This window comes from Oncorhynchus gorbuscha, linkage group LG05 (genome assembly GCF_021184085.1).
Source record: "Oncorhynchus gorbuscha isolate QuinsamMale2020 ecotype Even-year linkage group LG05, OgorEven_v1.0, whole genome shotgun sequence".
Lineage (NCBI taxonomy): Eukaryota > Metazoa > Chordata > Actinopteri > Salmoniformes > Salmonidae > Oncorhynchus > Oncorhynchus gorbuscha.
The window spans coordinates 23,144,172-23,157,712 of record NC_060177.1 but is presented as its reverse complement, the minus strand read 5'-3'; the positions used below and the strand labels follow the sequence as shown (position 1 = coordinate 23,157,712).

General features: G+C 43.9%; 1 protein-coding gene across 1 annotated transcript in view; it reads left to right on the top strand.

Moving 5' to 3' along the window:
- The window catches only part of LOC124035678 (transcription factor 25-like), a 38,885-nt gene that overhangs the window by 9,870 nt on the left and 15,474 nt on the right, over positions 1 to 13,541 (top strand). Inside the window, exons 7-14 of the mRNA XM_046349259.1 lie at positions 2,132 to 2,262; positions 2,910 to 3,009; positions 3,517 to 3,610; positions 3,746 to 3,838; positions 7,449 to 7,554; positions 7,801 to 7,960; positions 8,311 to 8,398; positions 8,575 to 8,733. Coding sequence (XP_046205215.1) covers positions 2,132 to 2,262; positions 2,910 to 3,009; positions 3,517 to 3,610; positions 3,746 to 3,838; positions 7,449 to 7,554; positions 7,801 to 7,960; positions 8,311 to 8,398; positions 8,575 to 8,733 — 931 coding nt within the window. The remainder of the gene's footprint in view (positions 1 to 2,131; positions 2,263 to 2,909; positions 3,010 to 3,516; positions 3,611 to 3,745; positions 3,839 to 7,448; positions 7,555 to 7,800; positions 7,961 to 8,310; positions 8,399 to 8,574; positions 8,734 to 13,541) is intronic.

Below are 13,541 nucleotides of genomic sequence, written 5' to 3'. Positions count from 1 at the left end.
GGTTCACCTTCTAACAGGTCAACGACCATAAGCACACAGACAAGACACCACAGGAGTGGCTTCGGGACAAGTCTCTGAATGTCCTGTAGTGGCCCAGCCAGAGCCTGGACTTGAACCCAATCAAACTTTTCTGGAGAGACCTGAAATTAGCTGTGCAGCGACGCTCCCCATCCAACTTGACAGAGCTTGAGAGGATCTGCAGAGAAGAATGGGAGAAACTCCCCAAATACAGGTGTACCAAGCTTGTAGCATCATACCCTAGAAGACTCGGCTGTAATCGCTGCCAAATGTGCTTCAACAAAGTACTGAGTAAAGGGTCTGAATACTTATGTAAATGTGATATTTCTAAAACCCTGTTTTTGCTTTGTCATTATGTGGTATTGTGTGTAGATTGATGAGTCTGTAATGTAACAAAATATGGAAAAAGTCAAGGGGTCTGAATACTTTCCGAATGCACTGTATATCTATATCAAATTGACTTGTATTGAAGTCTTGTATTGACTGTATTGAAGTCACCGCGCAGCCATCTTGGTACTCCTCCTCAATTGTAAAAATGTTGGATTTTGGAAGCTATAGAAATGCATTTATTATTGTCTATATTCGTTTCTGATTTATTCTAATACAGACACTTTAATGCATACTTTTAAGTTGTATTATGTGAGCTAATACATAAAAATGTAAAAAATATATAACATTTTCCTTAAAGCATTTTATTTAGGGTACTAATGTTACTGTCTCCACTACAACAACCAAATATTTAAATACATGTAATTCTGGCCTTTTAATTGAAATAGTGTAGAATTCCATTCATTCCTGTGGAGGACTGCTCCTACTAGGGAAGGCCAATATGGCTGACTGGTGGCTTCAAATCACATTTTATTGGTCACATACACATGTTTAGCAGATGTTATTGCAGGTGTAGCGAAATGCTTGTGTTTCTAGCTCCAACAGTGTAATAATATCTAACAAGTGTATATATAACAATTTCACAACAATACAAACAAATTAAAGGAATGGAATTAAGAATATAGAAATGTCAGAGCGGCATAGACTAAGATACAGTAGAATAGAATACAGTATATACATATGAGATTAGTAATGCAAAATATGTAAACATTATTAAAGTGGCCAGTGATTTCAAGTCTATGTATATAGGCAGCAGCATCTAATGTGCTAGTGATGGCTATTTAACAGTCTGATGGCCTTGAGATTAAAGATGTTTTCAGTCTATCGGTCCCAGCTTTGATGCACCTGTACTGACTTCGCCTTCTGGATGATAGAGGGGTGAACTGGCCGTGGCTCAGGTGGTTGTTGTCCATGATGATCTTTTTAGCCTTCCTGTGACATTGTGTGCTGTAGGTGTCCTGGAGGGCAGGTCGTTTGCCCCCGGTGATGCATTGGGCAGACCGCACCACCCTTTGGAGAGCCCTGAGGTTGCGGGCGGTGTAGTTGCCGTAGTAGGCGGTGATACAGCCCGACGGGATGCTCTCAATTGTGCATCTGTAAAAGTTTTAGGTGCCAAGCCAAATTTCTTCACCCTCCTGAGGTTGAAGAGGTGCTGTTGTGCCTTCTTCACCACACTGCCTGTGTAGGTGGACCATTTCAGTTTGTCAGTGATGTGTATTCCGAGGAACTTGAAGCTTTCCACCTTTACCACTGCGGTCCTCTCTGTGGATAGGGGGGGCGCTCTCTCTGCTGTTTCCTGGAGTCCATGATCAGCTGCTTTTGTTTTGTTGAGTGAGAGATTATTATCCTGGCACCATACTCCCAGAGCCCTCACCTCCTCCCTGTAAGCTGTCTCGTCACTGTTTGTAATCAAGCCTACTGCTGTTGTGTCGTCCGCAAACTTGATGATTGAGTTAGAGGTGTGCATGGCCACGCAGTCATGGGTGAACAGGGAGTACAGGAGGGGGCTGTGTACGCACCCTTGTGGGGCCCCAGTGTTGAGGATTAGCGAAGTGTTGTTTCCTACCTTCACCACCTAGGGCCGGCCGTTCAGGAAGTCCAGGACCCAGTTGTAGAAACTTAGCCTCTGAATGGGCAATACATAGCATCAGTAATCCAGGGTTTATATACGTCATTGCAAGTAACTCACATAGAATATTACTGTTCGTAATATTTCCTCCCTCAGGTATCTCAATGACCCTACTGGAGTCCAGGGATGGTCTACAGTACTTCACCTTCGAGCACAGCCGAGACTACCAGCAGATTCAGTTCAAATTCCTGGACTCAGTGGAGTCCATGGATCCCAACAACATTGTGGTAAGGCTACACCCACGGTCTCAGGGAGATTCATCAGCAAAGCCGTGATGCATGTCTCAAATATCTAGGACAATTGATATGCATGAATTTAGATTCTAGATAAATCCTGACTAAGATTATAGGTCACGGCATGAGAAACTAGAGGTAAATTCAGTTTAAATTTCAGGTTGTGGACATACATTGTTTCTAATGTTTAGACAAACGGTGATCCTCCCCCCTGTGCCCCCCATAACTCCCCCACCCGTCTCCCTGTCTTCCCCACCTGTCCCCCCACCATTCTTCCCACCCTGCCCCTGTTCATCCCAACCTCCCCTTCTCCCCCATCTCCTTCACCCTCCCGGCTCCCCTACCCTCTCCCTGTTTCCCCATCCCTCCCCCATGTCCCCCTGCTCTCCCCAACCTCCCCGTCTCCACAACACCCCCTCTCCCTGTCTCCCCCTCCCTCTCCCTTTCTCCCCCACCCTCCCCCTGTCTACCTCAAACTCCCTTGTCCACCCCACCCCCTCCCTGTCTCCCTCACCCTGTCTCCCTCTCCCACTGTCTTCCCCACCCCCTCCCTGTCTCCCCCGCCCTGTCCACCCCACCCTACCCTCTCCCACTGTATTCTCCACCCCTGCCGTGTCCACCCAACCCTACCCTCTCCCCAGGCCCTGCTACAGATGAATCCCTACCACATTGACTCCCTGCTGCAGCTCTCTGATGTCTGCCGCATACAGGAGGACCAGGAAATGGCCAGGGACCTAATCGGTGAGTATCAGGGACCTGATTGGTGAGTAGGACTCCAGTCTTTGCTCTGGTTGGCAAGGAGGGTCATTCTCAAAGCTCTGATTGGTTAGTTGGGGATCCTCTCTGCTGTATCCTCTTGCTCAAGGTTTGTAAATGTGTCATGAGACCCCTTTGGTATGTTTCCCTTTGGTATACAATTGAATCTAGGTCCCAGATAAATAGTTGGAATAAGTTTATGCAACATTATTCTTGATAAACATCGGTGTCCTCTGGGCAGTACATGTTTAATAGGTTATTTCATACACAATATCTATACCACACACTCAAATCAACTGATTAAAGCAGCTATGGATTTTTAGATGATAGGTGTGTGTGTGTGTGTGTGTGTGTTGTGTGTGTGTGTGTGTGTGTGTGTGTGTGTGTGTGTGTGTGTGTGTGTGTGTGTGTGTGTGTGTGTGTGTGTGTGTGTGTGTGTGTGTGTGTGTGTGTGTGTGTGTGTGTGTGTGTGTGTGTGTGTGTGTGTTTCAGAGCGCGCCCTGTACAGCTTTGAGTGTGCATTCCACCCTGTGTGCAGCCTGACATCAGGAACCAGCAGACTGGACTACCTGCGACCAGAAAACAGGTTAGATAATACATCTCTGCTATACAGGTCAATCCACAAACGCTGTTATGCAAGGGTCTTTCTCTTAAATTTCCATTGAATTTATAATTTTACAGGGTTTATGATCCTTTGTCTGTATATTTATCCTCTCTGCAGGGCATTCTACTTGGCTGTTTATAAGCACATGATGTTCCTGGAGAGGAGGGGATGCCCCCGGACAGCCCTGGAGTACTGCAGACTCATCCTGAGGTACATGGGAGACTGTGTGTGTATGTGTGCGCACAGTGTGCACCCCAGGTGTCTGGGGTAGAGGGAAGGTGTGAATCGCATAATGGAAAGAAGTATAGCGATGGACTGTTTTTATTTATTTGCACAAGAAAGATTAATAGTGCAGATAAAGACAAAAAGTGTGTGGATTTATAAAAAAACATTTTTTTTAAATGTATGTAGATTAGGTCCTAATACATTTATTTCAATTGACTGATTTCCTTATATGAACTGCAACCCAGTGAAATCTTTGAAATTGTTGCATGTTGCAACAGGTGTATAAAATTGAGCACACCGCCATGCAATCTCCATAGACAAACATTGACAGTAGAATGGCCTTACTGAAGAGCTCAGTGACTTCAACATGACACTGTCATAGGATGCCACTTTTCCAACAAGTCAGTTTATAACATTTCTGCCCTGCTAGAGTGGCCCCAGTCAACTGTAAGTGCTGTTCTTGTGAAGTGGAAATGTTAACAGCTCAGACTCAAAGTGGTAGGCCACACAAGCTCACAGAACAGGTCCGCCAAGTGCTGAAACTGCTATGGGTTTCCATAGCAGAGCAGCCACACACAAGCATAAGATCATCATGTGCAATGCCAAGCGTCGGCTGGAGTGGAGTAAAGCTCATGCCATTGGAGCAGTGGAAATGCTTTTCTCCGGAGTGATGAATCATGCTTTACCATTTGGCAGTCCAACAGACAAATCTGGGTTTGGCGGATGCCAGGAGAAGGCTACCTGCACCAATGCATAGTGCCCACTGTAAAGTTTGGGGAAGGAGGAATAATGGTCTGGTGTTGTTTTTCATGGTTCGGGCTAGGCCGCTTCGTTCCAGTGAAGGGAAATCTTAACTTGCTTCCAACTTTGTGGCAACAGTTTGGGGAAGGCCCTTTCCTGTTTCAGCATGACAATATCCCTGTACACAAAGCGAGGTCCTTACGTAAATGGTTTGTCGAGATCGGTGTGGAAGAACTTGACTGACCTGCACAAAGCCCTGACCTCAACTCCATCGAATACCTTTGGGATGAATTGGAACGCTGACTGCGAGCCAGGACTAATAGCCCAACATCAGTGTACAATCTTACTAATGCTCTTGTGGCTGAATGGAAGCAAGTCCCTGCAGCAATGTTCCAACATCTAGTGGAAAGCCTTCTTAGAAGAGTAGAGGCTGTTATAACAGTGAAGGGGGGACCAACTCCATATTAATTCCCATGATATTGGAATGGGATGTTTGACAAGCAGGTATTCACATACTTTTGGTAGTGTTTTGTGTGTGTGTGTGTGTGTGTGTGTGTGTGTGTGTGTGTGTGTGTGTGTGTGTGTGTGTGTGTGTGTGTGTGTGTGTGTGTGTGTGTGTGTGTGTGTGTGTGTGTGTGTGTGTGTGTGTGTGTGTGTGTGTGTGTGTGTGTATAAAACAGATTGTTCAATCAGTTAAATTAAATATATTAATTATGTGATATTGGTAGTTTATTAAATGGCACAAATCTGTGTGCTAATATGTGCCCGATCCCAATTGTTATCTAAGATTTCCTCTTAAAAATATTCCTTCTCATATATTATAATAATAAAGGTCTTACCACACTTCACATCAACTAAACAGACATAAAACCTGAGTCAGATGTCCATATCGTACCCAGGAATGACTCTTCTAAATGGACCAGGGTGACTGCATTCCATTACTTGTCATAAACCTGTCTAAGCAGTATGACAGAACAACACCCATGGGACAGGCCACACACTATTATTACACATTCGCATGCCTTCGCCCTGTGTCTTAGGCCTTTAGCCTTTATGTTATCTAGGATGTGGTGGTCATGGTGTACAAAACATTATGAACACCTGCTCTTTCCATGACATAGACTGACCAGGTGAAAGCTATGACCCCTTATTGATGTCATTTATTGTAGGGGATTAGACAGGTTAAATAATGATTTTTAAGCCTTGAGACAATTGAGACATGACTTGTGTGTGTGCCATTCAGAGGGTGAATGGGCAAGACAATATATTTAAGTGCCTTTGAATGGGGTATCGTAGTAGGTGCCAGGTGCGCCTGTTTGAGTGTGTGAAGAACTGCAACACTGCTGGGTTTTTCACGTTCAACAGTTTCCTATGTGTATCAAGAATGGTCCAACACCCAAATGACATCTAGCCAACTTGACAAAACTGTGGGAAGCATTGGAGTCAACATGGGCCAGCATCCCTGTGGAACACTTTCAGCAAAAGCGGGTGCAACTCAATATTAGCAAGGTGTTTCTACTGTTTTGTATACTGATTTGTATTCTGATTTCCGTCAAACACTGGCTTCCTCCCCTCATGGTGGTGTGTGTCTGCTCTGTATAAGCATCCACGGTGGAACACGTTGTGACGGCTGTCCCTCTCAGGCCTGCTGTGTTATGATTAGGAGGACCTTATCTCTGCTTCAGTAGATGACTGATAGGAATACCAGATGAACGGCCCTGCCGCCCGCAGCAGCTCTGTCATATACCACATAGAGGGCCCTGCTTTTTGTTGCGGAAATGGACGCACTGTGCTTTTACCGATATTTCCAGTGTTATCCAATAGTGTTGGGAGGTAGAAAACCATAGTAAATGTTGTTTAATTGACACAAGCTGTCTCCAATCAATATCTGAATGGGACTCGAACCCGGGTCCAGCGACTGCCAAGCCAACCCCTTCACCTGTTACTCCCAAGAGGTCCGAACCCCGAACCTCTTGATGAGCTCGCTGAGTGTTGGGTTATTGTTGCTTCACTACCCCCTTCCTTCGGGAGAGCGTGTCCCCAAGCTATACCAACTCCCTCACGAGTACATGCCACTCGGATGGCCTCATGGGAACCATCCCACTTCTGACACCAATGTAGTGAATTTGGAGGGTAGCCCCGACCGGGACTCAAACGCAGATCCACAAACCCAGATCCAGTGACTGTCAAGCCAACAGGTGTTGATTTTATAGTTGCTGGATCCGGGTTTGAATCTGTTGGGGCTACTACCCCCCGAATTACATACAGTGTATTTCAATGGTTGGTTTCATTTAATCAACCCTTTAACTGCACCCAATTTACCAATTTTTAGCTACAACTTCCAAGTCTGTTGGAGAGGATCAGCTTGAGCAAAATAAGGTGTAGAATCACTGATCTACAAATATAATTCCCTGCCAAATGATAGTAAATAATAATATCACACGCACAACCAGACATTGATTGGAGACGGTGTCAATTAAATTACATTTCCTAGGATTTTCTACCTGCGGCAACACTAGTGGATAAAGCTTGAAATACCAGTAAAAGCACAGTGCCTCCACAGTGCCTCCACAGTGCCTCCACAGTGCCTCCACAGTGCTTCCATTTACATGATGTATAGTGTCACTGTATTTAGGATCCCCAGGATATTGAGTGTTTCCAGCAATGGCACCCATTCTGGTCACGGGTTGTCATGGGTCCACTTCTAATAAAGAAACCATTTATTTTATTTCTGTAATGTTTATTTATATAATAGTTATGTGGTCTAAGTTATGTAGGCGAAACTGAATGAAGTATTCATTGAAGAAGAGGAGCTGTTGTGTGCTTTATTCCGTCATCTCCTTTCTCTCCCAAGTCTGGACCCCGACAGCGATCCCCTCTGTATGCTACTGCTCATAGACTTCCTCTCCCTGCGCTCACGAGAGTACAACTTCCTCCTCCGGCTATACCAGGATTGGGAGGTGAGACGAGTGTGTGCGCCAGATTTTCCCTGTGTGTGTGACCTCATACCCGTGTGTGTGTGTGTGTGTGTGTGTGTGTGTGTGTGTGTGTGTGTGTGTGTGTGTGTGTGTGTGTGTGTGTGTGTGTGTGTGTGTGTGTGTGTGTGTGTGTGTGTGTGTGTGTGTGTGTGTGTGTGTGTGTGTGTGTGTGTGTGTGTGTGTGTGTGTGTGTGTGAATTGTCTGATTCCTGTGTGTGTGTTTCCCAGGTGCACAGGAACCTGTCCCAGTTGCCAAACTTTGCCTTCTCTGTGGCTCTGAGCCACTTCCACCTGAGTCAGGAGGATCAGACTGAGTCAGAGGAGAGGGAACGGCTCAAACACAAGGCTGACCTGCTGCTGCAGGACGCTCTCATCATGTTCCCTGGAGGTTAAAGTCACACACACACACACAGGCCTGAGAGGGACAGCCATCAGAATGTGTTCCACCATGGATGCTTATATAGAACACACACACACACACAGGCCTGAGAGGGACAGCCATCAGAATGTGTTCCACCATGGATGCTTATATAGAACACACACACACACACAGGCCTGAGAGGGACAGCCATCAGAATGTGTTCCACCATGGATGCTTATATAGAACACACACACACACACACAGGCCTGAGAGGGACAGCCATCAGAATGTGTTCCACCATGGATGCTTATATAGAACATACACAGACAGACAGAAAAGAGACCAATGCCTGATATCTGTTTGTTTGTGTTCCCCAGTGTTGATGCCTCTGTTGGACCTGTGCACAGTGCAGCCAGACGCTGCTGTATTGTCACATGACTTCTTTGGACCCAGAAGCCAGTTGGGGTAAAACATCTGCTTCAACCCAGGCATCATGTCTTCCTGTCTGTCATGTCTTCCCTTTATGCACATCTTCTGTGTCAGTCAGCCTAATGGAATTGAATCATCATTTACTGGCATGAAATTGTATTAGAGTGACAAATGTAATTGTTCCTTCCTCCCATCTCTTTCCCTCTTTCTAGGCAGTCTCCTGCCCTGGCTGAACTGGTGTCTCTGTACGTGGGGCGGACGCACACCCTGTGGAGGGAGGGAGGGGTCCTGCTGTGGCTGGAGGAGTGTGTGAGGGAGGTGTTACAACGAGTCGACGCTAAAAACCCTCTGGTGGAGGACTGCCAAAACAAGTAAGAGCCCCTTGGACTCTAGACCACTGGCATTATTACCTTTCCAACCGGGCAAACTGTTTCTCGTTAACCCATTCGCCTCTATCCTCAAATTCGCACTGAGTATTTCTGTTCAATAAGTAATATTCATTGATTCAGTAGAGCAGTGTTCAGTGTGGATTCCAGGCTAGTTCACCTCCAACATTCCATGCCTAGTGAAGGTCTACTTACCCTTTGCACAGTTTACAAATTTTGCAGCCTTAAAATGAAATACAAAAATAGATTACATAGTTTTTCTACCATTGGTCACAACCTACTCTACACTTCCAACGTGAAAGAAAAATTATAGAACATTTTCCAAATTAATAAAATAAGATGTCTGGATTGCATATGTCTTCACACCCCAGGGTTAATACGTGGTGGAAGCACATTTGTCAGCCATTACAGCTGAAAAAAACATTTGGAATAGGAATCTACCAACTTTGCACAGATGTTAGAGCAACATACAGTGGGGCAAAAAAGTATTTATTCAGCCACCAATTGTGCAAGTTCTCCCACTTAAAAAGATGAGAGAGGCCTGTATTTTTCATCATAGGTACACTTCAACTATGACAGACAAAATGAGAGGGAAATAAATCCAGAAAATCACATTGTAGGATTTTTAATGAATTTATTTGCAAATTATGGTGGAAAATAAGTATTTGGTCAACAACAAAAGTTTATCTCAATACTTTGTTATATACCCTTTGTTGGCAATGACAGAGGTCAAACATTTTCTGTAAGTCTTCACAAGGTTTTGCTGGTATTTTGGCCCATTCCTCCATGCAGATCTCCTCTAGAGCAGTGATGTTTTGGGGCTGTTGCTGGGCAACACGGACTTTCAACTCCCTCCAAAGATTTTCTTTGCTTCTTGCGAAGCCACTCCTTCGTTGCCCGGGCGGTGTGTTTGGGATCATTGTCATGCTGAAAGACCCAGCCACGTTTCATGTTCAATGCCCTTGCTGATTGAAGGAGGTTTTCACTCAAAATCTCACGATACATGGCCCCATTCATTCTTTCCTTTACACGGATCAGTCGTCCTGGTCCCTTTGCAGAAAAACAGCCCCAAAGCATGATGTTTCCACCCCCATGCTTCACAGTAGGTATGGTGTTCTTTGGATGCAACTCAGCATTCTTTGTCCTCCAAACACAACGAGTTGAGTTTTTACCAAAAAGTTATATTTTGGTTTCAATGAATATGACGTTCTCCCAATCTTCTTCTGGATCATCCAAATGCTCTCTAGCAAGCTTCAGACGGGCCTGGACATGTACTGGCTTAAGCAGGGGGACACGTCTGGCACTGCAGGATTTGAGTCCCTGGCGGCGTAGTGTGTTACTGATGGTAGGCTTTGTTACTTTGGTCCCAGCTCTCTGCAGGTCATTCACTAGGTCCCCCCGTGTGGTTCTGGGATTTTTGCTCACCGTTCTTGTGATCATTTTGACCCCACGGGGTGAGATCTTGCGTGGAGCCCCAGATCGAGGGAGATTATCAGTGGTCTTGTATGTCTTCCATTTCCTAATAATTGCTTCCACAGTTGATTTCTTCAAACCAAGCTGCTTACCTATTGCAGATTCAGTCTTCCCAGTCTGGTGCAGGTCTACAATTTTGTTTCTGGTGTCCTTTGACAGCTCTTTGGTCTTGGCCATAGTGGAGTTTGGAGTGTGACTGTTTGAGGTTGTGGACAGGTGTCTTTTATACTGATAACAAGTTCAAACAGGTGCCATTAATGCAGGTAATGAGTGGAGGACAGAGGAGCCTCTTAAAGAAGAAGTTACAGGTCTATGAGAGTCAGAAACATGCTTGTTTGTAGGTGACCAAATACTTATTTTCCAACATAATTTGCAAATAGATTCATTTAAAAATCCTACAATGTGATTTTCTGGATTTTTTTTCTCTCATTTTGTCTGTCATAGTTGAAGTGTACCTATGATGAAAAATACAGGCCTCTCTCATCTTTTAAAGTGGGAGAACTTGCACAATTGGTGGCTGACTAAATACTTTTTTGCCCCACTGTATATCCATAGTATTTTTTCCAAATTTGCTCAAGCTCAATAAATTTGGTTGGAAGTCATTGATGGACAGCAATATTCAAACCTTGTGTCTGATTTTCAAGCAAATTTATATTAGAACTGAGACTGGACCATTCAGGAACACTCAACACCTCTTGCAAAGCCATTCTGGTGTGTCTTTGGCATTACACATACGGCATTACAATTTGTGTAATTGTCCTGCTGTAATATAAAACTCTATCCCAGGGTTATGTGTTCAGAAGACTGAGACAGGGTTTCCTCTAACTTTTTATCTGGGCTTTGCTCCTTTCATATTTCTTTTGATTCTGACAAACTCCCCAGTCCCTGCAGGTGACAAGCATAACCATAACATGATGCTGCAAGCACATAACTTTGAAAATACAGAGGATAAACCACATTGCATTCACTCCACATATCTGACATGTACGACAAAGTGAAAATAATTAAACCTGTGGTACAGTCCACTTCGGCAGGGCTTGGAGAGTTTGTTAGGATCAAAAGTAAATATGAAAGGAGCAAAGCCCAGGTAAAAAGTCTGAAAACCTAACCCTGGAATAAAATGTACACCCCCAATCTCTCTAAGCCTACCCATCATCTCCACCACCCAGTAGGATCCACCATTGTAGTCCAATCAATCATCTACCTTTGCCTCAAATGGGCCTTATCCCCCAACCTTTACTCTTAACCCCTCTTAACCCTTTCTCCTTCCCCTCGCTCATCCCTACTTAACCCTCTCCCACGTCTCTCCTTTTCCTTCTCTCACCCGACATATCCCTTTATTTTTCCCCCCCTCTCTCACCCTGCTTAACGATCTCTCAATCGATTTCTCCGTTTCCCACTTGCACCTCAGGCTGTCGAGGTTAGGGTCAATGTTTGTACTGTATGTCTGTTAACCCCATGTTAATCAGAGTCATCTGACTGACCCCTCACGAGTGGACAAGAGAGAGGTTACATAGAGAGATTACATAGAGGTTACATAGAGAGGTTGCATGGAGAGTTTACATAGGGAGTAGAGGTCGACCGATTGATCGGAATGGCCGATTAATTAGGGCCGATTTCAAGTTTTCATAACAATCAGAAATCGGTAATTTTGGATGCCTATTTTGCCAATTTTTTAAATTATTATTATTTTCTTTTTTTTACACCTTTATTTAATATTTTTTTAACTAGGCAAGTCAGTTAAAACACATTCTTATTTTCAATGACGGCCTAGGAACGGTGGGTTAACTGCCTTGTTCAGGGGCAGAATGACAGATTTTTACCTTGTCAGCTCAGGGATTCAATCTTGCAACCTTACGGTTAACTAGTCCAACGCTCTAACCACCTGCCTCACGAGGAGCCCGCCTGTTACGCGAATGCAGTAAGAAGCCAAAGTAAGTTGCTAGCTAGCATTAAACTTATCTTATAAAAAATAATCAATCAATCATAATCACTAGTTAACTACACATGGTTGACGATATTACTAGTTTATCTAGTGTGTCCTGTGTTGCATATAATCGATGCAGTGTGCATTCGTGAAAAAGGACTGTCGTTGCTCCAACGTGTACCTAACCATAAACACCAATGCATTTCTTAAAATCAATACACAAAGTATATATTTTTAAACCTGCATATTTAGCTAAAGGAAATCCAGGTTAGCAGGCAATATTAACCAGGGGAAATTGTGTCACTTCTCTTGCGTTCATTGCACGCAGAGTCAGGGTATATGCAACAGTTTGGGCCGGCTGGCTCATTGCGAACTAATTTGCCCGAATTTTACGTAATTATGACATAACATTGAAGGTTGTGCAATGTAACAGGAATATTTAGACTGATGGATGCCACCCGTTAGATAAAATACAGAACGGTTCCGTATTTCAATGAAAGAATAAATGTCTTGTTTTGGCGATTAGAGTTTCCAAATTCTACCATATTAATGACCTAAGGCTCGCATTTCTGTGTGTTATTATGTTATAATTAAATCTGTGATTTGATAGAGCAGAGTCTGACTGAGCGATGGTAGGCACCAGCAGGCTCATAAGCATTTATTCAAACAGCACTTCCGTGCGTTTTGACAGCAGCTCTGCTGTTTATGACTTCAAGCCTATCAACTCCCGAGATTAGGCTGGTGTAACGATGTGATGTGAAATGTCTAGCTAGTTAGCGGGGTGCGCGCTAATAGCGTTTCAAACGTCACTCGCTCTGAGACTTGGAGTGATTGTTTCCCTTGCTCTGCATGGGTAACACTGCTTCGAGGGTGGCTGTTGTCGTTGTGTTCCTGGTTCGAGCCAAGGTAGGAGCGAGGAGAGGGACGGAAGCTATAGTGTTACACTGGCAATACTAAAGTGCCTATAAGAACATCCAATAGTCAAAGGTATATGAAATACAAATGGTATAGAGAGAAATAGTCCTATAATTCCTATAATAACTACAACCTAAAACTTCTTACCTGGGAATGTTGAAGACTCATGTTGAAAGGAACCACCAGCTTTCATATGTTCTGAGCAAGGAACTTAAACGTTAGCTTTCTTACATGGCACATATTGCACTTTTACTTTCTTCTCCAACACTTTGTTTTTGCATTATTTAAACCAAATTGAACATGTTTCATTATTTATTTGAGGCTAAATGGATTTTATTGATGTATTATATTAAGTTAAAATAAGTGTTCATTCAGTATTCTTGTAATTGTCATTATTACAAATACATTTAAAAAATCGGCCGATTAATCGATATCGGCCTTTTTTGTCCTCCAATAATCGGTATCGGCGTTGAAAAAT